The sequence below is a fragment of the Triturus cristatus genome, chromosome 7, assembly GCF_964204655.1.
Source record: "Triturus cristatus chromosome 7, aTriCri1.1, whole genome shotgun sequence".
NCBI classification, from domain to species: Eukaryota; Metazoa; Chordata; class Amphibia; order Caudata; family Salamandridae; genus Triturus; species Triturus cristatus.
In genome coordinates, this window is record NC_140590.1 from 746,987,366 (window position 1) to 747,014,720 (window position 27,355).

Below are 27,355 nucleotides of genomic sequence, written 5' to 3' on the forward strand. Positions count from 1 at the left end.
GTCATCAGTTATTGTCATCAACTTGTTGACAGGCACGAAAGCATGTCTCATTGCTCGTCCCATCAATATTTCATGTGGACTCAACCCTGTAGTTCTATCTGGAGTAGATCTAATAGTCATTAGCACTAGAGGCAAGACATCAGGCCATTTCATTCCAGTGGCTAAACACATCTTACCAATCCTGTTTTTGATTGTGCCATTCATCTGTTCGACAACACCAGAAGCCTCTGGTCTGTATGCACAATGTAGCTTCTGCTGTATACTTAATGCTTCACAAATTAAACCCATGAGCTCATTGTAGAAGTGTCCACCTCTGTCTGACTCAATTGTCACTGGGAACCCGTACCTAGGAATCAACTCTCTCAACAGTAACTTTGCCACTGTTATTCCATCATTTCTCCTAGTCGGATAGGCCTCCACCCATCTTGAGAACAAACAGACAACCACTAGAACATACCTCAATCTATTCACTTGGGGCATTTCAATGAAATCAATTTGCATTCTGGTAAAAGGACCTCCTTCTCTGCCTATTGTTCCTAAGCTCACCACTGTCTTCTTCCCAGTATTGAACTGCTGACAAATCAAACATCTTTGACAGATGCTCTCTGCAATCAGCCTGAACTTTGCATTGTACCAGGTTTGTTTAAAGGACCTAATCATAGCGTCCCTCCCCAGATGTCCCTGGCCATGATACATTCTTGCCATCGTTGACAGCATCGAGTTAGGCATGACTGGTCTTCCATCTCTATAGATCCAAACATGATCTTTCTCTCTTGGGGCACAACCTGCCTTGATCCAATCTCTCATTTCCTCCTCTCCTGCTTCATCCTGCAACTGTTTCACTTCATCCCATGTTTCCAGGACATTAGTAAACATCACAGAACAAAAAGACATTTCCCTCTCTCGTCCCCTGTTAATCGAATGATTGTTCTTTGCACAATACTGTGCTATGTCATTAGCAAATCGATTACCAAGAGTTACAAAATCATCTCCTTGTCCATGAGCAGCACATTTTACAACTGCTAGTTCTTTAGGCAGCTGTATCGCCTCAAGCAATTTTCCAATCACTTCAGCATTCTTTATAGGAGTCCCACTCGACGTCAAGAAACCTCTCTGTAGCCAAAGTTGGCCAAAATCATGCACCACTCCAAATCCATGCTGACTATCAGTCATCACAGTCACTCTCAAATTCTTCCCAATCTTGCAAGCTTTTGTCAATGCCACCAATTCAGCCACTTGAGCAGATCTAACTCCCTTCAATGGCGAAGCTTCCATGACTTCTGAAATCTTGCACACTGCATATGCTGCACTCAGCACACCATCATCAGTTCTCAAACATGATCCATCCACAAACAGCACATGATCACTCTCAGGCAATGGCAAATCTCTTATGTCTGGTCTCGGTTTTGTGCAGTAGTCAAGCACATCCAAACAATCATGATCAACATCATCTCCCACATTCACATTTTCAGCATCTGGCAACAGAGTTGCTGGATTCACATTTACACACCTCTCAAGAGTCACATTTGATGCTCCCAGAATGATTTTCTCATATTTAGTCAGCCGACTATGTGACATATATTGAGTTCTGCTTCTCGTCAAAAGAATTGCCACATCGTGAGGTACGAACACCCTTACAGGATATCCCATTATTATACCCTCACTCTGTTCCAAGCTTCTGCATGTAGCAGCTACTGCTTTCAGACAACCTGGCAAACCCACAGCTACGGGGTCAAGTGTTGATGAGAAGTACGCAATTGGCCTTCTCAATCGCCCATGTTTCTGGATTAACACTGAAAGTGCACTTCCGTTTCTCTCACTGCAGTACAACTCAAACTCTTTCTCATAGTCTGGCATTCCTAAAGCAGGAGCTTCACACATTCTGCTCTTCAATTCTTCAAATGCTGCCATTTGTTCTGCATTCAGTTCCAATGGGTCTCTCACCTCACTTTTAGTCAATTTAATCAGTGGCTTTGCTATCAGAGAAAAATTACTTATCCACTGACGACAATAACCCACCATTCCCAGAAACATCCTCACTTCTCTCTGGGTCATTGGGGCTCTCATTCCTCTGATAATTTTGATTCTGTCATTGGTCACCTTTCTCAGACCTTTTTCAATATTGTGTCCAAGATAATGTACCTCTTTCTTGCAAAATTGCAATTTGGCTGGAGATACCTTTAACCCTCCATCTGCCAGATGATTCAGTAAAGCTATGGTATCTACTTCACAAGCTTCACGTGTCTTCGATGCCACAATTAAGTCATCGATATATTGCACCAGTACTGAGCTTTCAGGCATGATCAAACTCTCTAATGACTTCTTCAACAACTGATTGAATATTGATGGACTCTCTGTATACCCCTGTGGGATACGGCACCATGCCAAAATACGCTGTCCAAACCGAAATGCAAAAATCGGCTGGCTGTCATGATGCAATGGAATTGAAAAGAAAGCATGACACAAATCAATTACCGTGTACCATTCAGCATCATGAGGAATCTGATACAAAATCACTGACGGATTTGGCACAATGGGACAACATGCTACCACAATTTTGTTAACTTTTCTCAAATCTTGTACAATCCTGAACTTCCCATTGGGTTTCTTTAGCCCCATTATCGGTGAATTACACGGGCTACTCAGTAATTCTCTCAAAACACCCTGTTGAATCATCTTGTCAATTATAGGGGTTATTCCCTCAATTATTTCTGGTGTCAATCTGTACTGTGGGATATTAGGATAAACGATTCCCTCTTTCACAGAAATTTTCACTGGATCTACATTGTTCATCAATCCCACATCTTCTCCAGTAAAATCCCAAACCGCTGCTTTTACTGTATGTCTCAACTCTTGAGGCAAATCATCTGGATTAAACACAGCATATGTACCAACAATCTCACTCTCTCTATTATCTAGAGTCATCCTGTACAAAACATCTTCATCTGGTGTCTCAAAAGCTATTCCATCCGGAGTACAAAAAATTGTACAATTCATCTTACACAATAAGTCCCTACCTAACAAGTTCACCGGACTGGTGTCACAGACTACAAATCTGTGCATATCTGAAAATTTCCCTATTCTTACCCTTACTGGTTCGGTAAAACAAGTCTTAATCTGTGTATTAGCTACACCAACCACTTGGATTGCTTCGTCCGAAAGAGGAAGATTTCTTATATCTGCTGACCTGACAGTTGATCTCGTCGCTCCTGTGTCTACCAAAAAAGTAACACTTTCCCCATTTATTTTCCCATCTACAAATGGTCCTGCCTGGTCTATTTCTAGAGTTGCACCAAGTATGCACTCTTCCTCCTCTCTTCGGCACCGTCAATAGTCCCCTTCAGACTCACTCCCCTCATTCTTTAACCAGTACTGCTGTACCAGGTTTGAACGTCTCGGTTTGTTTACCTGCTCATCATTGTAGAATCCTGAGTCCTGGTTATATTTCTGGGACCCTCTATTCTGCGGCAAGGGCGGTTTTGGCTCTTGACTCTGCTGTCTGACAACCTTCTGCTGTTGCTGCTGATGATTACACCCCTCGTTCTGCACCTGTTGATTCAATGATTTATTCTCATTACTCACTAATGGTGGATTGGTACACTCGGATCTCCAATGCCCCAATTGTCCACAGTTGTGACATGGGAATTTCTTCTTGGCTTCTTCTAGATTCCCCTTTCCTTTTCCTGTGCCATATCTGGGCCTATTTCCTGGATTATTTGCTTGTTCCACCAGCTGTGCTTCTTGTCTTTCTGCAACTTTCACCTGTGCCCACATTGCTTTCTCTTTCAGCTTTCTTTGTTTTGCCTCAATTTCATCACTGAAGTATTTCGCATGTCTCAAAATCTCATCAATCTTTTTACTCTGCCAATCAACTGTGTGCTCACGAATCCTTTCACTGATTTCAGGTCTCAAGCCATATACAAACCTGTATAAAAAATGACTCTAATCCTTATCACCCAGGTGTTCATCTCCACTAAACTGTTTAAAAGCCAGTATCAGCCTTTCATAAAAAGCATGAACTGATTATTTTGCTTCCTGATGTGTTCGATCTATCTTTACCCAGTCTGTCTCTTTAGGGGGTACTTTATTCTTCAGGAATACAATAACCTGCTCATATTTCCTCATGACCTCTGGGTCTGGAGCTCCTGCTTTCGGATCTCTTGGGTACTCCGTAGCAGGCCAATCTACAACTATCTTACACTCTGTCCACAAGTCTGCTGGAACAATTATATCAAACAGACTATTCAGGTCAATCCACAGCACCTTTGACAATTTCACAAACCTGTCTACCTGCCTATACCACTCGACGGGCTTTTCTCTCAGTCGAGGAAAATCATTCGTGAATGACAAAATATCCTGTCTAGTCCATGGGACATGTAAATATCCTCCTCCAGGAATCTCTCTCATAGGATAAGCATCCACTGTTTTTTCTTTTTCTCTCATTGGAAAAGGTGAATAAGTCCTGTCCACTGAATCTTCTCTTTTCTTATACCATCTATCCTTCCACTTTTCTACATCACCCCATTTTCGCAATAAGGAAATCAGTTCCTTAATCTGCCCTGTTCTGCCAACATCATTTAGATTTTCAATATCCTTATCAGAGAAATCCACCCTGTAAGGCTTCTGCAAAGCTTTCACTTTATCCATATCAACTCCCAGTTCACTCGCTATTCCCTTTAACCTGTCATGTGTACTTTTAGCCCTCCAGGTAATACTCTTGCACATGAATAACAACTCTCCATCATGATGATTTTTCAACATTTCTGTAGGAATTGTTACTGCAATAAGCTCTTCCAATTCTATGCGCAACCTGGCTACATCAATTGCCTGTGAATCTTTATCCTTCTTTTGAAGAACTTTCAACCAATCATTCAAATCCTCAGCTGTTATTTCTGTAGATCTTTTCACTGCACCCACTTGTTCTGCCATCCTCTGTGGTTCCAAAATCGATCCTCCTAAACAACCAGTATTCAATCCTGAATTAGGCTGTACATCTGATCCTCCACTACATGTGTCATGTCTCAGCTGTCTCAAATTATTTTCTCCCATCCTCGTTCCCGATTCTTCCAAAGAACAAGAACCAACCAAACCATTTCCTACATAGGGAACTGTCAAACCATTTTCACCCATTCTTTGCTTATCAAAAATAGGCATAACCGGACCTATGGTTACAGGCACTGTAACAGCTTCTAGATTTTTTGTCAGCTCTCTAATTTTCTCTGTCAACTCAGATGTCGTTCTTGCTAATTCTCTTGTTTTCTCATCCCCGATTTGATTCTCTTTCTCTCGCTCTCTCTCTCTCTCTCCCTTTCCGTGAAAGAGCTACCACTTTTCAGATCAGGTGTCACAATTTCTGTTTTAACAATTCGCAAAGTATCTCTTATGGGAGTAGCAACTGGCGTTCTCTCTTCTGGTTCCGGTCTATATGGAGGTGGTCTCTTGTAAATCATGTCATCCAAGACCTCATCCTCATAATCATTAGCCCCATACCTTCTCAATCCTGTATCAGGCACCTTTTCCGTACCTTTCCTCCCTTCCGTCTCTTCAACAGTCCTCATAGGATATAATCCCTCTGACATACTAGCATCTCGCCATCTCCTCATTCGATCATGATGAGTTTCACGATCATATTTCCTCCCAAAAATATACCTAGAATTGCCTCCACTCCTCTGCTTTTCTCGCTCATGCACCTCATCTTCCCATTCCACCAACGCCTCAAATTGTGTCGGCCTTGGTCTAGGCTCTAGACACATCATCTTTTCCCGTAAATTTCTCAACACGGCCAGATTAAATGAACCATGTTCCGGGAACGCTAAAACACCATCGTCTTTAGTGTACTTAGCCCAATTGTCTAACCATATACAGGTATGATACCTATATTTCGCAACCATGAAGGATGCAGGAGTTCTTGTCGGAGGTAGCAATTCACCTTCTCTAGTTATTATGTTCTTATCCTTGTCGAACCACTTTTTAATTTTACCGAACAAGGATTTCTTTTTCTTTTCCTCCGTTTGGTAATACATCTTAGCATTTACCACTATTCTCTAGTCCCTTCCGCAACTGTACGATCTTTTGTCCAATAACAGCGCGACTCACACCTACGCACCAATCCTGGAACGTCTACGTCACCCTGTACTCCTTCCAATCCCTGCGCGGCTCACACCAACGCACCAATCCCAGCATGAGCACTGTTCTAATCCACTGTCCAATCACAGCGCGGACTGTCTCTGACGTCAGTTGTCGCTGCAGTCGCTTATACTCTTGTCTCCTGTCACTCGTCTACCCCTCCTTTACAAAGCCTTCTCAGTAGACTTCGTTTCAGAATTTACAAAATCTATTAGTTACAACATATAAACATCTCCATTGTCTGCTTCGCTAACCACAGAATAGTAAAGTAAAATCTTTCTCACAAAATCCCGCTTCTCTCTAGAACAGCGCTTACCTCTGCTCCACTACGGAATTATTACTTTCGTTGACACAGTAGCACATCCCTCTACTCTACTTCTATCATGCATCCATTAACTGCTTCCTCCAGGAATGCTCCAAAGAGTTTCACAATCAACTAAATGCCTCATACATTCACGCACTTTCACACCAGAAAATGTAGTACATCCACACAGAATCCTGCCTTTCCCGAGAACAGCGAACAGTCTGCCCCACTACAGAATTATAACACACGTTAACCAAGCAGCGCTTACCTCTGCCCAGTCCTTCAAACAAGCTCCGAGAATACCTATTACTCCTCCAGCAGTAAGCTTTAACGGCAAACCTTACGGATCCCTGGGACTTAAGACCAGAGTTTCACAGATAACCTTCGCTACCATACGCACTCCTTTTATACAAGAAATATATCTCTAATAGTAACACACGACGATGTCACTGATTCCGAACCCAGACAATGCGACGCGCAACTTCAATTGTCACACGTTTTTCCCTGCATACATACAGGGCCAACAATCCCGTCTTTCCAGAGAGCAGCACTTACTTCCCTCTGCCCTACTACGGAACTGTCTCCAGCTCCCCACGTTCCAGAAGCCGTACACACTACATATAACTCAATACGACGACTTCAACATATAGTATTAGTACATATATCAACATCAATCAATAAATCAATGAATTCAAAAGCCTATGTACAAGCAATCTATCAGATCAAGACAATAATCTAAAACCATCATACTGCTACCAGGAAACTGCTGAAGATCGGCGCATATAAATTCTCCCTACTTCCACGGACAGAGTAATTCCACAGTCATACGCACATACACTCATCATACGCTAGGGCCCATCACACTAACATTCATTCTATTACTCTATCCACACTGAATATACGAGAGAAATCCTAAACAATCTGCGTCTAAACTGAGGTCAATGCGACCTAATAGATCTGTCTTGAGTCATGATTTAAACATTAGGAATACATTTGCAACTCAATAAATGACAAAGAAATAACCACCCAACACTGGAATTCAAACAAAGGTTATCTTTTATCTAAATTAGTTCAAATGAAAGTCAATCAATAGCAAATTCATTATTCTCATAATTACCTATTCTAGCTAAATGTCAGGATTTGGGTCAGGACAGGTCTCTCAGTAAAGTCTCCCGAGTCGCCGTCCTCTCAATCAGCGTCGATCCTCCCGAGCATAGGTTCAAGAAGAAGTGGCCTAAGACCCTCCCTAGTCTAACAATATTTATACCAAAATTTGAACATTGAAAGTAACAAACAAACTCTGAACGTCCGTTGAGCCATTGAGCAGAGCGAGCAGGAAAGGATGTTGACTCGCAACATTTAGAAAATCTCCGCTCTCGAAAATCACGAAAATAAAAACACGGAAGAAGGAAACTCAAACTAAAAAAATGTTACATCCATGAATGCTCTTCCCCGGAATCATAGTGAAGCCACCGCAAGTTTATCAGAGTTCATTGTGGCTTTATTCTTCTCCAAGGGCATCTGGCATCAAGCCTGGAGCTGCTGTCCTCACGGAAACTTTTTAATACAGTCAGAGGCCGAGGTCAGGTGGTTAACAACCATATTCAGCGAGGCCTCTCGTCGAATCTCAACCACTCAAATGCAGGCTGTAAATATCGGCCATCTTTGTTTAGGCCAAAATGGACCATCTTAATTAAAAGAAACACAAAACAACGTTACTACATCATAATGATTAAATAGTGTTAATTCCCACTAATACCCTTATGTGTATGTAATTATCTAGCTATCTGCGACGTAAAGAAGCATTAAAGCACGTTATTTTAAAAGCGCAAAGACACAACAAATAGCACTTTAGCCACACATATTTAATTAATTTGCTCACCGACTTAGTTCACGTATTAATATAGCAACATAAATGCATTCCCGCGTGTAACTTTTATTAGTAAAGTTGTTTAATCAGAAACTTCAACAAAATTAGTATTTAATAATTAATTATCAGTAATTTTAATTATGACATATAAACATAAACTGGAGTTTAAATCTTCATAAATTTTCAATAGAAAACCCTGCTCCAGCAATAGAACATGGAGATTCTGTACAATACAAGATGCATGGTGATTCTGCACAAAACAAGATGCATAATACAATGTCACAATGTTACTGTTGTTTCTTTTTTTCGTTCTTCTCTAAAAAAATCAATTAAAAAAAGTAGTAATTGTGAAATGGCGTTTTGAGTATCTTTCCTAAGGATGGACGGGCGTTGGTTGCATTACTTTTGTTCGCATCACTATCCTCTCATAATGATAAGGCTGCCATCACATCTGCCAGTGAGTAGCTACACTGCAGATGTAGACACACTGGAAGAGCTGCACCCAAAGGCCAGGCAACTCCAACGACTGCTTGTACCCACATCACTGCTGGTGACCACATCCCCTCCTGCTCCCCTGCATACCACTCCACAACACAAAATCCCAATACACATGATTACACTCCATCACACACAATCACACACCACAAAATTCTAGTACACTCAATACCACATAATTACTACCCACATAATTCTACTGAACACCATGTCACAAAATCAAATCTAATCCACACCACATAATTCAAGAACTGACAATTCTAATCCAACACACATAATTCTACTCCGCATCACATACATCCACTCCACTCCAAACCAAAACACATGGGTAAAAGACATTCAGGCACATGCATCATCATAGGGTTTTGCGATTCCTTAATTGCGATTATTAAGGAATCGCAATTAAGGAATAGCAAAACCCTATGCATGTAGGAATCGCTAAAGAAATAGCGATTCCCACAAATTCCTTAATTGCGACTAGCAAATTGCGATTCGCAATTAAGGAATGTCTTCCCATTCATTCCTATGGGCCTCCAGGCCCATAGGAATGAATTAGAGATTGCGGGAGCAATTTGCGAGTACCAGTAGGTACTCGCAAATTGCTCCCGCAATTTCGGCGGTGCAAGGATGTCAAAATGACACCCTATTTCACCCATGTATGTTAACTCTGCACATATGTTGCATACACACATGCTCTAAGGGCATGTGTGTGCGCAACATGAAACTTAGAAAAATGCAAATAAGTGCATTTTTCTAAGTTTTCGCAAATTACCATGAAGTCCAGCTTCATGGTAATTTGCTCACGCTAATAGCGAAATCGCTATTTTTAAAACTGTAATGCATTGCATTTAAGGAATCTCAATTAGGGATTCCTTAAATGCTATCGCTATTTAAGGAATAGCTATTTTGAGATTCCTTAAATAGCGATTTGTGCATTTGGGATGATGCATCCCAAATGCAAAAATACCGGTCGCAAAGGGGCAGATTCTGAGAATCTGCCCGTTTGCGACCGGTTTTGTGCTTGATGCATGTGCCTGATTGTCATTTACAGCACCAATAGCTCTAACTCTTACAAATGCGAGACCTATTGAATTCAAATGTTTGTTGAATCTTGGAATGGGCCCGTTTTCTGTATAACAGGAATCAGGGGCTAGATATTTGCAGGCAACCCTGGCATTTCTCAAAATCACAGCGTTAGTAGCCGTAAACTTGAGTTTTATTATATGTTAAATCACTTTTGCGATTCGGTAAAAGCTGTTCACGAAAAGTCGGTGTGCAGTTTGCATACATTTTTTGCAAGCAGTCTGTTAGCATGTTGGGCTCTCTATGAGAAAAGGAAGAAGTAGGGTCAGTAGTGGTATAACCAAGAATGCCATATCTTATGTTGAAACTGTATGTCATCCACAAAACACCCTTGGTAGTCATACCATTCCCTGGCAAACAAAAACATGAATAAAAGTCTTGTGGCTTGGAACAAAAATGAATACTCTGCATGTGACAAGTATTAATCAAATGTAACTTTAAAAGTATGTTTCTCTTTCCCTTTTACTAGGTCTATAAGAGCATTAATGCAATGGAGAAGGAAGTGGAAGCTTTGTCCAAATCAGCTAGTTTGTTTGAAGTAAATATTGGAGATTTCAAACAGATGAAAGCATGCCACAAGGAAACAGTCCTACTTAAAGAACTGTGGGATATGATTGTCCTGGTAAGCATTACTCTTGTTTTGTAATATAAATTGTTAACATTCTTTTTATGAGAATTCTCTACCCAACAAATTACCATTCTTTAAAAAAAAATATCTTTTTATCGTTTTTTTTGTTTCCACAGCAACAACAAAACAAAGCGCACCACCAGTTTACTTATAGCAATCATTACTTCAACTGCGTAGTCCATAGCATACAGTGTCAGAGTGTCTCTATTTCATGCAAAACGAGAGTACCAAGTTGCGGGACCTCTCCTTCGTTTTCCTCCTCCTGTCCCATGGTGTCTGATCTTGACCCTAACCTCACGCCCCGGCTATTCACGCCTGTCTACCTGGTGATGGAGCAGTCCGGGAGGGGGATGGAGGAGGGGGCAGCAGGGTACCCCAGTCTAAGTTGTGGTACATTCTCGCCAGTCCCCACACCTTTTGAAATTTCCATGGACAACTTCTCGCCTCGTGGACCACTCTCTCAGCTTCCATGCAACGCATCATGCCAGTCACCCATTGGTTCTTCATGAGTGGGATAGGACTTCCCAACTTACTAGCTATGACCATTTTTGCTACACAAAAGCCCAGTGTGCAAAATAGGAATTGCCTTCTGGGGATATCTACATCGCCCGATGTGGTGTGCATGGATTGTGAGTTTCTAGGATGTCTGCTAGTTATGCGACCACCTCTTTCCAGTATGTCTAGGCATGGACAAGTCCAAATAGTATTATGAAAGTGCCTGTTTCTTCATCGCATTGTAGACAGTTGGGGGGGTTGTCCCCTTACTATTGTGAATAATCGGAATTATAGTATGGCCTGTGGAGGATCATAAATTGTATAAGCCTCGGACTTGTTTTTACCGCTATCTCTCGTGGGTGCATCAATGCTTCCTCTCAGTCTGTGTCTTCCATTGGGCCCAGGTCTATTTCCCACTTATTTCTTGGTTGATGGAGGTTATCTGGAATTATTGTTAAGATCAGTGTGAGGTATTAGCGAGATGGCATTTGGGGGCATTTCCTCCATGATTATCCTACTTTCTACGGGGCTGCTATTTTTCATTGTGTCCCACAGTATTCCCTCAGTTTATAAGGCACGGCACAACCGAATGAATTGGAAAAGTTGTGTACCATGCAGGTAGTATTCCACTTGTAGGTCACTGAAGGACTTACTCAACCCCCTCCCCCCAGCCCGCCCGTTCTTTTCCAGAAACTGATGTTGGGATGGCGTTAATTCTTACCCAAGGTAGCAGTGGCCCTCTCTAGTGGTAACTACCCGGAGTGGGGGTTGAGGGTCTCTGGAGACCATGCGCCCATTTAAATAATATTGATTTGGCTCAATTAATTTTATCTCTTGTGTATCTCTTGAAGTTTCAAAACACCGAGAGTACAACTTGGATCGAGGTGACTTGGTCGGCAATGTACAGTAATATTTAATTGGCATACAGGGAGGCCTTCTTTGGCTCTCCTGTGACCCCTGGACAGCCGACTACATTTGCCCTGATCCTCAGCCAGGAGTGGCAAGAGGGGAATGACATCCTGTACGTGTCACTCGCTCTAGACAAAACTCCTCTGAGACAGTGCCGTCCACCTTAACCCTTGCCACTGGATTAGTGTACAGAAGCCGTACCCACTGACAGAAAGTCGGACCAGATCCCATTCCTGGCCAAGACCTGGAAGAGATATTACCAGTATGTGGAACCGAATGCCTTCTCCACGTCCAAGGATAGAATCGCCTGGGGTAGTTAGATCCAGTTGGTGATCCAACCAACAGTGGAGATGTGGAGGTTTTGTCTTGTGGCTCAATGACGTATTAACCCTGTCTGGGCCCAGCATAAGATAATGTTCTCTTCCAGGGGATACTCATCAATAGTCATAAGCACTAAATAGTCCCGCCCACGTGCGGGGATTCCGGAGCATATTCAAAAATACATATATGTATATATGTTCAGCCAAATAAACGAGTACGCAGTACCTTTAAACATAGATCTATAGGTATATACACAGACATGCAGGTTAACAATATTTAAACAGGCTAAGATGCCAAAATTGCATTGGATTTTTCAGTTAAAATAAAATAACCTTATATAGCATTTCTGTAATAAAGAAAATGCACTCCTCTCGTGTTCCAACACAGCCTTTTATTTTCAAAGAAAAAGGCAAGTAATGGCAATCAATTAGCCCATCAGCTGCATAGAGAAACCACATAGGTAACTAACTGGCACCGTGCCTTTAAGACCTCCAGGAGCTCCCTGCTCCCATCATGCACCACAGGTGACAGTTGGGACAGGTGTTTTTTATGGTGTAGTAACATAAGAGGTATCAGGATCCTGATACATGTTCATCCCGTGCCTTCCAGGATTCAACTAATAAATGTTCGGAGAGAGGTGAACGATCAAAGCACAGATCAGAAGAGCAAGTGAAACCAAAGAAGGACTCACAACGCTCAACCTACTTCATAATTAAACAGGAAGACAAACCAAAGCCTTCAAAACCTCAATTCAAAGAAAAAAGGGTACCAAACTTAAGGTCAGGCATGCCTCAAAAATTGAGAACTCTGCTTCTGAGCAGGGAATGGGTAGTGAAAATGCTGACAGCGTGGCAGAAGGTCGCAATAGTTCGACAGACCCTGGTGGATTGTCTGGTGGGAGTATCGCAGAGTGAGTATATCATGGTGGAACACCTGATATCAGGGTTAAATGTCCCGCATCATCTATATGAAATACAACTCCAGTTGGAGGGGGTGTACCCAAAAACATCAATTTTCTCTTTTAGGAGGAATTTACCTAAGGTTACAATATTCTCTTGGCTGAAAAAGAATGGCCATCTGATTTTGTAATGGAGTGCCCAAATGGGGAAACAATATTGTTTCCTACTTTCTCTGACCTCATTCCAGAATCAGTAAAACATTCTTACGCCAAGGAATGAGCACTAGTTCTAGCTCCTGCGTTATGCCACAACCATGTGGGGAGGGATGATGGTTCCCCTTACCATGAAATACCACTGAAATCAACCCCACAACCTCAAAGACAAAACCCAATAAAGCATGAAGCTAAAACACAAGTTAGGGAAATTCTCCTACAACTTGAATAGCAAGGAGTAATAGAACATTGTGCCTCATAAATGAATAATCCCTTGTTTCCAGTAATGAAACCTGATCATTCATACTGTCTAGTATCATAATACAGACACTTAAACATAGCTACTTGCACATTTGCAGTACAAAATGCACACAGTGCAGCACTAATGAACAACATAGTGCGGAAGAAATATAAAACAACACTTGATATCTTGAATGGATTTTTCTGCCAAAATATATGTTAAGAAATGTATAAAGTGCTTGGTTACTCCCTTCGGAGTGTCCCGGTGCTAAGATTCCACACCTCACATTAGCCTCAATACACACGACTAAAAAACTTGTTTTAGATTGTTTAGATTGTTTAAAAAGCTTCTTCCAAAAGGCCAGTTCAGATCATTCCTGTCTCAAAATGGCTGGGAGAGAGTTCCTCAGTTTGGCCGTCAGTTAGCAGAAAGAACGACCCCCCTATTCGCACTCTAACCACCCTAGGGATTACAATGAGCACTGCACCTGTGGACCTGAGCCAATGACTAGGGTGATAGGGCTTAATCAAAGGCTGAAGGTATCGGGGACCCTTCAGGTTCAAGATTTTATGGCAAAAGTTTAACGCTTTAAAAAAAAACTCCTTTCCCAATCAGAAGCCAGGGGAGTTTGCTGAGAGATGTGCCCATAGAAGAGTAACTAGGAATGTTCAATAACATCCGTGTCGCAGCATACTGTACTCTATGAAGCATTTCTAACCTACCTAGGGTTTGCCCCAAGATATAACACATTACAATAGTCTAGTCTCAAGACCAAAAGAGCTTGGACTACTGTTCTTCCTGGCCATGTTGGGAAGAAAGCCCAGGATCTTGCGTAGCATCTGTAGGATGCCATCACAGATCCCCGGCAAGATTAGCTATCTGGCTGTCAAAAGAGAAAGTGTTGCCAAACCATATTCCAAGTTTCTTAACTTTCAGGTTAGGGGATGGAATCTTTCCTAAGGCATCTGGCCATCAGGCAGTGGACCAGATTGATGGTTGTTCTCTCAGAACCAACACCTTAGTTTTTTCAGCATTTAAGGCAGCTGTGGTCCATCCATCTGCTAAACCTAGCACACAAGCTCTGAAATTGGCTGCAGAAGAGCCTTCAACCTGTGCCAAAGTCATAATTAGTTGAGTGTCATCAGTGTACAACGCAATTTTAATGCTGTAGCACTCAACCACTTCAGCAAGGGGGTGGGCATGTATAGGTTGAATAAAGTCAGGCTAAGAGCTGAGCCTTGTGGCACTCCCTGCTGAAGTGGGAAGACCTCAGAAATACACGGCTGTTGAATCACAGTAAAGGTATGATTCTAAAGGAAATCTGCCAGCCATCTCAGAGCTAGCTGCTGAACACCAAACCACCAGAGCTGTTCAAGAAGAAGGCCATGGTATACAGTGTCGAAGGATGCATACTATATATATGGTATACAGTGTCCGGCTCCCCCCTCCATTCTAGATTGAGGTATGGAAGCTATTCTGTCTGCAATGCACATAATCTAGTGTTCAGTAATGGACAGGTCCCGGCCCCGGCCAGATGGAAACATGCAATGGTGGTCCCACACTTGAAAAAACCTTCTCTTGACCACTCCAAACCTAGGAATTTCAGGCCCATTTCTTTGCTCCCATTTTATTAAAACGCAAAAACAGGTTGCTAAACTACATTGAAACCGAAACAAATCTCCATGAGTCCCTGTTTGGCTTCAGACCACAACACAGCACAGAGTCTGCCCTTCTACTGGTGACTGAGTCACTGAGACTCATTGCCGATGAAGGCAAGACGGCAGCCCTGGTCATGCTAGATCTGAGTGAGGCCTTTCTATACCATATCCCATGGTCTCCTGCTACAGCGGCTAGGGCATTATAGTGTTGGGGGCAGTGCGATCAAATGACTGACTATCTGCAGCATCGCACCTTTCAAATAATGCAGCAACCGTATACCTCGGAGATCCCCCCTTGCAGCAGCGAGTACCATAGGGCTCAGCTCTAAGCCCTATGCTCTTTTAATTTATACATGCATCCTCTTGCTGAAATAATCTAGCACCACAGGGTTAAGCTGGTGTCCTTTGCCAATGACACAAAGCTAATCACCACCCTGGGACAGGATGAAGGACTTGCTGCTGACAGCTTTCGAGCATGTTTGGTGAACCTCTTTAAATGGATGAATTTCAGCTGTTTAAAACGGAACGCTGGAAATACAGAAGTCATGATTGTAGGGTAACAGCCCTCCATCTGGTCCTCCAACTGGTGGCCAGATGCCCTCGATCCTACACTGACACCGAAACCTAATTTTAAAAACCTGGGGATCGTTTTCAGCTGTAGTCTCTCCTTTGTGAACCACATTTCTGCCCTAGTTGGCACCTGCTTTGAGATGTTGAAAATGCTTAGAAAGATACTGGGGTTCCTTCCTGAGGATGCTAGAGGGACAGTTGTTCTGGCTCTTGTGTAATCTAGACGTGATTACTGCAAAGTGCTATAAATGGGTGCTACACAGGGTAGATTGAAAATGCTTCAGAGAATCCAAAATATGGTGGCAATGATGCTTTTTAATATTCCATGTGTAGGAGAGTAGGGTCTGCTTTCTATGTTCACCCCCACTTTTTGCTTTTGCTTCACTGGTTTTCGACTTAGATGTGGCTGTGGGCCTGCTAATCAGACCCACAGCCCAGCTGTTCTCTCTCTAAATTCATACTATGTACTTTAGGTACATAACCCAATTGGTAAGGATCACCTGTTAGGGCCCTGTACAGTGCACCTTAGGTACCCAGGGCATAGGTGTACCCTAGGCCTACCAGAGGCTGCAGCTTGTATTATGCCACCCCTGGCTGGCCTTCCATTATGACACAACTGGCTGATCCCTCAGCTGGGGCAAGGTTGTGTAATCACCCCTTGCTTAGGTGTAATATTCCTATACCTACCTTATATATAGACACATGGGTAACCTATCAGTCACTCCTATGGCAGGCCTTAACAATCCTGAAGGCAGAGTGCTTGGTAACATGTGAGATGGCGCTCTAGCATGAGCTGAGCCTGTCTGCAGCTTTCGGAACCACGTCCTTATAGCTGTTCTATGATATCGCCTACCATATACTCTTAAAGTGCCTTATAATCCTCGCGGTTAAGGTAACTATGGTTTGGCTTTATCAAAACATGTCGTGTAAGGTGTCTAACACTTTGGAATACTACCCCCACACCATTTCTGGCGATGAGGATAGTATTCCCCCCTTCTAGAGGGAGAAGACATGTTGAAGACCTACTACCCACTTAAAGTTAACCAGAGCCCCAGCATCACAAAATGGATGCTGCTGCCACAGACACAAGTCTGACCTCCTGCTGCTGGGAGTCCTTCCAGCGAGGGAGGCTTGGACAATAGGTTTCCTGCCTTGGGAGATGCTAGCAACACCCTAGACAGGACTTAGTGTATTGGGGCAGGGAGGGATGAAAGAAACGAGACACTGCCTGGGGCACACAAGGTGTCCCATGCATAGTCCGGTTCAAACCGGTGCTGGGGCACTCCAGCCCCAGTCCTGGCGCGAAACTGGACAAAGGGAAGGGGTGTAACCACCCCCCTCCCTGGTCCCACCCATAGGAGGGACCTAGCAGGTAACCCAGCCCCCCGGATTAGTATAAGAGTGGTAGCTGAGTCCCTAGGACTTTGGATTATCCTGATAATTGAAACTTGAACAGAAACTCTGGACCTTCGCCATTCGACTACGGAAGAAGACTGAAGAATCTCCCTTGTGGCCAAGGAGTGCCCACCCTGTGCAAACAGGCACCATCAAGCGACCTGCTGTTTGCTTTGCCTAAAGTTCTACGAGGAACCGACTGCAGAGCCTGACCAGCGCCTTGACTTTCAGACTTCTCCGACCCTGATCCACACCCACAGCAAAGCTGAGATCCGTGGAGGTGACGAGAGACGTGGGACCGGCTACCTGGGAAAATTGGCTACTTGCTTCCAGTGCAGCTTCGGAGGCATCCTCGAAGTTGTGCTATGGGGATTGAGAAGCCCCAACCCCGAGCACCATCTGCACCGAAGATCAGCCCTCCACATTCCACGAGTTCTGCGTGGGGCCCTTCTGCATTTTCCTGCTCGACGCGTCTGTCCGGTTGCTTGCCTGTTGGCTAGTAGCCTTTGTGACGACGAACCTTTGACTTTCCACCGCTGGTTTGGCTCCTCCAGACTGGCCCTTGCTTCCCTGTGAAAGAGAAGCACCTCAGGCCTTCCTGGTCTGCAACAGAAGCGAATCCTTCATTCTGCGTGGGTTGCGCTTGCCAAAGCTTGTTGGGTCCAAACTCGACATCGACGCCGCCAACAGCAAGAGCCCTCGTGGGACAGCTCGCCTCCTGGTTCTGGTCGTCCTCGACGTCTCCTGGTACCCGTGGCCGCTGCGACAAGCTTCACCTCTTCACCTGCATCTTCACGACATCGCCTGGTTCCTTCCTGGTTCCTTCCCGGCTCCTGGCTGGTGACCTAGACTCTGTCCCCTCTGCTTGCAGGTATCCTCCTTCTTGATTCCATCCTTGGAATCCACCGGACACTCTTCACTGACTGCCTGTCAGCATCTTTCTTCAGGCATCCATAGGAGTCGACGACGAAACCCGACGCAAGTTCATACCTATGCACCCGCAGCCCGTGGGCTAGATAACTTGAGTACTCCGGTGCTCACAAGGGTATTGACTATCCTAGTGTCTAGTTTCCAAGTCTCTAACTCCTAGCTCTTTCCGAAGTGTCCTAAAACTCTTTAATTCTAAACATCACTATTTCTAGGCCTAACCTGTGTTCGTGACAGTGGTTCTTATACCACTTACTTAGTATATGGTTTGCGTGGCCCCTAGGGCCTAACTGTATTACTTACCTGTGTGACTTATGTATGCTTAAATAAGACTGTGTTGTACTTACCTCGAATCTCATAAAGAGTGCTGAGGGTATTTTGACTGGAATAAATACATTCTATTTTTATAATATATCTGTTGTGGTGTCCTTTCATTTGGTATTCAAGGGATTGCAAATGGTATAACAGCTTTACTAGTTGTATCTACTAAAACCTCTCTAGTAGTTGTAGTCAGGGTGTGCTAGGCCCTTCAACCTACAACAACTAAGTATTTATAAGCTATGTTATATGGACCTTACAAATATCCTTGTGATCTTTCAATTTGATATCTCAAGATTGCAATGGTATCACAACAGCAAGCTCAGATCCCAACCGCTGCTCACCAATGTGAGAAGTTGGCCTGATATATGATGTCACTAGTTCTAGTGTACACCTTGTATCAGTCCAAACAACCCTTATGGTGATTGGTTGTAAAGTCAACCTTATAGACCAGCTATCCTAGTGGTAGCATGGACAAGAGCAGTCTTAGGCTAAACTCTGAATGGCATGTGAAGCCAGCTGTGATACCATATATAATCCCTTGAATACCAAATGAAAGGACACCACAACAGATATATATATAAAATAAAGTGTATTTATTCTAGACAAACCCTCAGCACTCTTTATGAGATTAGAGGTAAGTACAACACAGTCTTATTTATGCATACATTAAGTCACACAGGTAAGTAATACAGTTAGGCCCTAGGGGCCACGCAAACCATATACTAAAGAAGTGGTATAAGGACCACTGTCACGGAAATAGGATAGGCCTAGGCCTAGGGAATCGCTGGGGCTACACTACACTAGCAACAGGTAGGAAGTGGGAGGCCCACGGGATTCAGGTGCAGAGTGGAAACACTCACGCGTAATGCGTAAAAGTCGATAGAATTACTAGCAGTTAGAAATTAACAGTTTAAGGACACTTCTGAAGCAGCTAGAGAGTCAAGACTCGGAAACTAGACCCTAGGATAGTCACTACCCTTGTGAGCACCGAAGCCTAGCCCACGGGCTGCGGGTGCATAGGTGTGAACTTGCGTCGGGTTTCGTCGTGGACTTCTATGTATGCCTGAAGGAAAGTTGCTGACAGGCAGTCAGTGAAGAGTGTCCGGTGGATCCCAAGGCTGGGATCAAGAAGAGAGGAGACCTGCAAGCAGAAGGGACAGAGTCAAGGTCACTAGCCAGTGACCACGTGGAACCAGGAAGGAACCAGGCGATGTCGTGAAGATTGCAGGTGAAGGTGAAGCTTGTCGCTGCAGCCACAGGGACCAGGAGACGTCGAGGACGACCAGGACCAGGAGGCGAGCTGTCCCACGAAGGCTCTTGCTGTCGGCGATGTCGATGTTGAACTAGGACTCACCAAGCCTTGGCAAGCGGAACCCACGAAGAACGGAGGACTTGCTTCTGGTGCAGACCAGGAAGGTCTGGGGTGCTTCTCTTTTGCAAGGAAGCGGGAGCCAGTCTGGAGGAGCCAAACCAGCAGTGAAGATTTCAGGATGCGTCGTCACAGAGGCCACTAGCCAACGGGCAAGCAACCGGACAGCCGCGGCAAGCAGGAAAATGCAGAAGGGCCCCACGCAGGACTCGTGGAGTGTGGGGGGCTGATCTTCGGTGCAGATGGTGCTTGGGGTTGGGGCTTCTCAATCCCCGGTGCACAACTTCGAGGGTGCCTCAGAAGCTGCGCTGGAAGATACTAGCCACTTTTCCCAGGTAGCCGGTCCCACGTCTCTCGTCGCCTCCACGGATCTCAGCTCGGCTGTGGATGTGGATCAGGGTCGGAGAAGTCTGGAAGTCAAGGCTCTGGTCGGGCTCTGCAGTCGGTCCCTCGTAGAACTTCAGCAAAGCAAAGGGTAGTCTCTTGATGGTGCCTGTTTGCACAGGGTAGCCACTCCTTGGCCACAAGGGAGATTCTTCAGTCTTCTTCTTTCATCGAATGTCGAAGGTCCAGAGTTTCTGTTCAAGTTGCAGGTTCAGGATAATCTAATCTCCTGGGGCCCAGCTACCACTCTTATACTAATCTGGGGGGCTGGGTTACCTGCTAGGTCACGCCTTATGGGTGGGACCTGGGAGGGGGGTGGTTACACCCCCTTCCCTTTGTCCAGTTTCGCGCCAGGACTGGGGCTGGTGTGCCCCAGCACCGGTTTGAACTGGACTATGCATGGGACACCTTGTGTGCCCCAGGCATGTCTCATTCCTTTCAGCCCTCCCTGCCCCAATACACTAAAGTCTGTCTGGGGAGGTGCTAGCACCTCGCCACGCAGGAAACCTATTGTCCAAGCCTCCCTTGCCGGGATCACTCCCAGCAGCAGGAGGTCAGACTTGTGTCTGTGGCAGCAGCATCCATTTTGTGATGCTGAGGCTTTGGTTAGAGTTAAACAGCAAAGTAGGATTTTAACATGTCTCTCCCTCTAGAAGGGGGGAATAATATCCTCATCACCAGAAATGGTATGGGGGTATTATTCCAAAGTGTTAGACACCTTACACAACATGTTTTGATAAAGCCAAACCATAGTTACCATAACCGTTTAAGATTATAAGGCACTTTAAGAGTATATGGTAGGCTATATCATAGAACAGCTATAAGGACATGGTTCCGAAAGCTGCAGACAGGCTCAGCTCATGCTAGAGCACCATCTCACATGTTACCAAGCACTCTGCCTCCAGGATTGTTAAGGCCTGCCATAGGAGTGACTGATAGGTACACATGTGTCTATATATAAGGGCAGATATAGGCATACTATATCTAAGCAAGGGGTGATTACACGACCTTGCCCCAGCTGAGTGATCAGCCAGTTGTGTCTGATTGGAAGGCCAGACCAGGGGTGGCATAATACATGCTGCAGCCCCTGGGAGGCCTAGGGTACACCTATGCCCTGGGTACCTAGGGTACACTGTACAGGGTCCAATAGGGTGATCCTTACCAATTGGGAATGTACCTAGGGTACATGGAGTCCATTTTAAAGAGAGAGCAGACAGCCTGAGACCCTGAATGGCAGGATCTCAGGCCAACTAAGTCGAAAAACCAGCTAGACACTAGGCAAAAAGTTGGGGGTAACCATAGTCAGATATCCACCTTCCTACACCCACAGGCTGCTTCATATCAATAGGTTAAAGGCATATGTTGACAGGGCAGACATGGGCTTACTCATGGCTACAGATGAGGGGCAGGAGGAAGAGAGTGACCCTCTCCCAGACCTGCTGACTCAGAACCCTGATGATGGTTCAGTTGATGGTGTGGTCTTTTCTGACAGCCTCACTGACCATCAGCAACAGGACTGCAGACAAGTTCTACAGGCCTACAGACATATGTTCTCTCTGACTCCAAGTCAGACAAACTGGTGCACCCATGAGGTGGACACTGGTGACAGTCTGCCTGTGAAGAGTAAAATCTACAGGCAACCTGACCATGTCAGGGACTGCATAAAGATTGAGGTACAAAAGATATTGGAGCTGGGAGTCATTGAACCTTCAGAGAACCCTTGGGCTAGTCCTGTAGTTCTGGTGCCAAAACCTCACACACAAGATGGTAAGAGAGAGATGAGGTTTTGCGTGGATTACAGAGGTCTAAATGCTGTCACTAGGACAGATGCCCACCCAATACCTAGGGCAGATGAGCTCATTGACAGATTGGCAGCTGCCAAGTTTTTGAGTGCATTTGACCTGACAGCAGGCTACTGGCAAATCAGACTAGCTGAGGATGCAAAGGCCAAAACTGCTTTCCCAACCCCAGGAGGACATTATCAATTTGTGGTAATGCCCTTTGGCTTGAAGAATGCACCTGCCACTTTCCAAAGGTTGGTGAATCAAGTCCTTACAGGCCTGGATGACTACTGTGCAGCTTATCTTGATGATATTGCTGTCTTTAGCTCCACCTGGGAGGATCACCTGGTCCACCTGAGGAATGTTTTAGAGGCCCTGCAAAAGGCAGGCCTCACTATCAAGGCCACTAAGTGCCAGATAGGGCAGAGCAAGGTTGTGTACCTGGGCCACCTAGTAGGTGGGGGTCAGGTTCAACCACTGGAGAGCAAGATCCAGACCATAAAGAACTGGACTCCTCCAATTACCCAGACTCAGGTCAGAGCTTTCTTGGGCCTGACTGGGTACTACAGAAAGTTTGTTAAGAACTATGGGTCCATTGTGACACCACTTAATGACTTGACCTCTAAGATAATGCCAAAGAAATTTCAGTGGTCAGTAAGCTGTCAGAAGGCATTCGATGACCTGAAGCAGGCCATGTGCACTGCACCTATTCTGAAAAGTCCAGACTACTCCAAAGAGTTCATTGTCCAGACAGATGCTTCTGAGTTGGGTGTGGGAGCTGTTCTTTCACAACTGAATATAGATGGTCAAGACCAGCTCATTGCTTTTATTAGTAGAAGGCTGACCCCTAGAGAGAAACGTTGGTCAGCTATTGAGAGGGAGGCCTTTGCTGTGGTTTGGGCCCTGAAGAAGCTGAGGCCATACCTGTTTGGCACTCACTTCAATATTCAGACAGACCATAAGCCCCTCTTGTGGCTAAATCAGATGAAGGGTGAAAATCCCAAACTTCTTAGGTGGTCCATTTCCCTACAGGGGATGGACTTCACAGTGGAACATAGACCTGGGACTGACCATGCCAATGCAGATGGACTCTCCAGATATTTCCACCTAGAACATGAAGACTCAACTGGTCAAGGTTAGTTTAATGTCCCTACGTTTGGGGGGGGGGGGGTTGTGTAGGAGAGTAGGGTCTGCTTTCTATGTTCACCCCCACTTTTTACTTTTGCTTCACTGGTTTTTGACTTAGATGTGGCTGTGGGCCTGCTAAGCAGACCCACAGCCCAGCTGTTCTCTCTCTAAATTCATGCTATGTACTTTAGGTACATAACCCAATTGGTAAGGATCACCTTCTAGGGCCCTGTACAGTGTACCTTAGGTACCCAGGGCATAGGTGTACCCTAGGCCTACCAGGGGCTGCAGCATGTATTATGCCACCCCTGGCTGGCCTTCCATTATGACACAACTGGCTGATCCCTCTGCTGGGGCAAGGTCGTGTAATCACCCCTTGCTTAGGTGTAGTATTCCTATACCTACCTTATATATAGACACATGGGTAACCTATCAGTCACTCCTATGGCAGGCCTTAACAATCCTGAAGGCAGAGTGTTTGGTAACATGTGAGATGGTGCTCTAGCATGAGCTGAGCCTGTCTGCAGCTTTTGGAACCATGTCCTTATAGCTGTTCTATGATATAGCCTACCATATACTCTTAAAGTGCCTTATAATCTTAAACGGTTATGGTAACTATGGTTTGGCTTTATCAAAACATGTTGTGTAAGGTGTCTAACACTTTGGAATACTACCCCCACACCATGTCTGGCGATGAGGATAGTATTCCCCGCTTCTAGAGGGAGAAGACATGTTGAAGACCTACTACCCGGTTAAAGTTAACCAGAGCCCCAGCATCACAAAATGGATGCTGCTGCCACAGACACAAGTCTGACCTCCTGCTGCTGGGAGTCCTTCCAGCGAGGGAGGCTTGGACAATAGGTTTCCTGCCTTGGGAGGTGCTAGCACAACCCTAGACAGGACTTAGTGTATTGGGGCAGGGAGGGATGAAAGAAACGAGACACTGCCTGGGGCACACAAGGTGTCCCATGCATAGTCCGGTTCAAACCGGTGCTGGGGCACTCCAGCCCCAGTCCTGGCGTGAAACTGGACAAAGGGAAGGGGTGTAACCACCCCCCTCCCTGGTCCCACCCATAGGAGGGACCTAGCAGGTAACCCAGCCCCCCGGATTAGTATAAGAGTGGTAGCTGAGTCCCTAGGACTTTGGATTATCCTGATAACTGAAACTTGAACAGAAACTCTGGACCTTCGACATTCGACTACGGAAGAAGACTGAAGAATCTCCCTTGTGGCCATGGAGTGGCCACCCTGTGCAAACAGGCACCGTCAAGCGACCTGCTGTTTGCTTTGCCTAAAGTTCTACGAGGAACCGACTGCAGAGCCTGACCAGCGCCTTGACTTCCAGACTTCTCCGACCCTGATCCACATCCACAGCAAAGCTGAGATCCGTGTAGGCGACGAGAGACGTGGGACCGGCTACCTGGGAAAATTGGCTACTTGCTTCCAGCGCAGCTTCTGAGGCATCCTCGAAGTTGTGCTCTGGGGATTGAGAAGCCCCCACCCCGTGCACCATCTGCACCGAAGATCAGCCCTCCACATTCCACGAGTTCTGCGTGGGGCCCTTCTGCATTTTCCTGCTCGACGCGTCTGTCCGGTTGCTTGCCCGTTGGCTAGTAGCCTTTGTGACAACCAACCTTTGACTTTCCACCGCTGGTTTGGCTCCTCCAGACTGGCCCTTGCTTCCCTGTGAAAGAGAAGCACCTCAGGCCTTCCTGGTCTGCAACAGAAGCGAATGCTTCATTCTGCGTGGGTTGCGCTTGCCAAGGCTTGTTGGGTCCAAACTCGACATCGACGCCGCCAACAGCAAGAGCCCTCGTGGGACAGCTCGCCTCCTGGTTCTGGTCATCCTCGACGTCTCCTGGTACCCGTGGCCGCTGCGACAAGCTTCACCTCTTCACCTGCATCTTCACGACATCGCCTGGTTCCTTCCTGGTTCCTTCCCGGCTCCTGGCTGGTGACCTAGACTCTGTCCCCTCTGCTTGCAGGTATCCTCCTTCTTGATTCCATCCTTGGAATCCACCGGACACTCTTCACTGACTGCCTGTCAGCATCTTTCTTCAGGCATCCATAGGAGTCGACGACGAAACCCGACGCAAGTTCATACCTATGCACCCGCAGCCCGTGGGCTAGGTAACTTGAGTACTCCGGTGCTCACAAGGGTATTGACTATCCTAGTGTCTAGTTTCCAAGTCTCTAACTCCTAGTTCCTTCCGAAGTGTCCTAAAACTCTTTAATTCTAAACATTACTATTTCTATCGACTTTAACGCATTACGCGTGAGTGTTTCCACTCTGCACCTGAATCCCGTGGGCCTCCCACTGCCTAGTAACTGGTAGGATAGTGTAGCCCCAGCGATTCCCTAGGCCTAGGCCTAACCTGTGTTCGTGACAGTGGTTCTTATACCACTTACTTAGTATATGATTTGCGTGGCCCCTAGGGCCTAACTGTATTACTTACCTGTGTGACTTATGTATGCTTAAATAAGACTGTGTTGTACTTACCTCGAATCTCATAAAGAGTGCTGAGGGTATTTTGACTAGAATAAATACATTCTATTTTTATAATATATCTGTTGTGGTGTCCTTTCATTTGGTATTCAAGGGATTGCAAATGGTATAACAGCTGGCTTCACATGCCATACAGAGTTTAGCCTAAGACTGCTCTTGTCCATGCTACCACTAGGATAGCTGGTCTATAAGGTTGACTTTACAACCAATCACCATAAGGGTTGTTTGGACTGATACAAGGTGTACACTAGAACTAGTGACATCATATATCAGGCCAACTTCTCACACCATGGTACTCTCCTAATGGCTTAGGTCTTGCAACACTTCACTAGCTGCCTGTCCGGGAGAGCGTTTCGTTTAAAGCACTTTGTTTTTGCCATAGGATTTTCCATTAGAAGGCCCCAAGCCTCCTTCTTTCTCTAATCAATCACTACCTTCCTAGCAGACACCTTAGATCTTCTGACTCTAGGCTGGACGCAGTCCCAAAAATTAAAGGAGAACGCTTCGGTGGTCGTTCCTTTAGATACCTGGCAGCAAAACTATGGAATGCTCTCCCACTAGAGTTGAGACTGGAAGGTGCAGAGTCTATTTTTCTGAAAAAGCTCAAAACCTGGCTCTTCAGGTGAATATAAGGAAACCGTGTGGCAGACAACAGACCGAGGTCCTTCTTTGCTAGCCTAGCATGGGGATACTCCATATGGAGTAAACATGAGCTTTACAAAACTGCTAACGTAACATAACACAACACTCAAGTCCAGCAAGACCAGCACGGCTGTCTTGCCCCCATGAAAAGTGAGTTTCAAAGATTCAGAGGCAAGCAACAGCATAGATTCTGTGCTGTATTAAGGACGGAACCCTGATTGGGTCTTGTGCAAGAGCTCTTTCTCCTCAATGAATTTTTTCCACTACTTTGGCGAATGTTCGGGAGTAGGGAGATGGGCCAAAAGGTTCTGGTTTGGCTGGATCCAGTGATGATTTCTTTAAGAGAGGTACAACTGTGTCATATTTCCATTTAGAAGGAATCTGGCCAGTGGCAAAAGATTGGTTGAGCAAATTACATAGTACAGGTAGAATGGCCTCCATACCAAGTTGCAGTCTCATAGGCAGGGCAGGGTCCAGAGAAGAACCAGATTTTACTTTAGAAACCAGAACACGAAGTTCTGTTAAAGACAGAATATTTAAGCTAAGGAGACCACTCGTAGATGCAGGAGGTAGAGACCAGGTAGTAGGAATCAGAGTTTCTCTAACTTCTTTTGGAAAGGAGGCATAGATTTTAGTGATGTTCTCGGAAAAAAAATCATGCAATCTGGTTGTGGTTTGCTACCGAAAGAGTGGTCATGAAAAAGAAGCATTCCAAAGATGATAGAGATTTTACTATCTGTAAAATCTCTTGTTAACAGTCCCTAGCATGCTCTATCTTCTGAGCAAAATACTGACTTTGCGTGTACCTAATTTGTTTGTGATATTCTTTTAGGGACTTGAGATAGTTTGCTTTATCTAAAGCATTGTAGCTCCTGTGCCATAGATGTTAAAGGCGTTAACAGGGCTTCTTCATGGACAGAATTTCAATGCTAAACCTTCTGCCGATGGGTTAGAGCGAACAACACTACAGCTTTTTATGCGCGCATTGTCATCCAAGGCCTTGCAGATCCAAGTTTCAACCTGAGAGTTCGCTAAATGAATACCATCTCTAAGCAGGGGGCGATTAGTGTTCAAAGCCACAGTAAAAGCAG

General features: G+C 45.1%; 1 protein-coding gene across 2 annotated transcripts in view; it reads left to right on the forward strand.

Moving 5' to 3' along the window:
• DNAH17 (dynein axonemal heavy chain 17) overlaps positions 1 to 27,355 on the forward strand; it is a 14,992,541-nt gene that overhangs the window by 4,360,621 nt on the left and 10,604,565 nt on the right. For both annotated transcript variants that reach the window (XM_085617470.1, XM_085617471.1), the window contains one exon: positions 10,348 to 10,500. In XM_085617470.1, the coding sequence (XP_085473596.1) occupies positions 10,348 to 10,500 (153 nt within the window). The remainder of the gene's footprint in view (positions 1 to 10,347; positions 10,501 to 27,355) is intronic.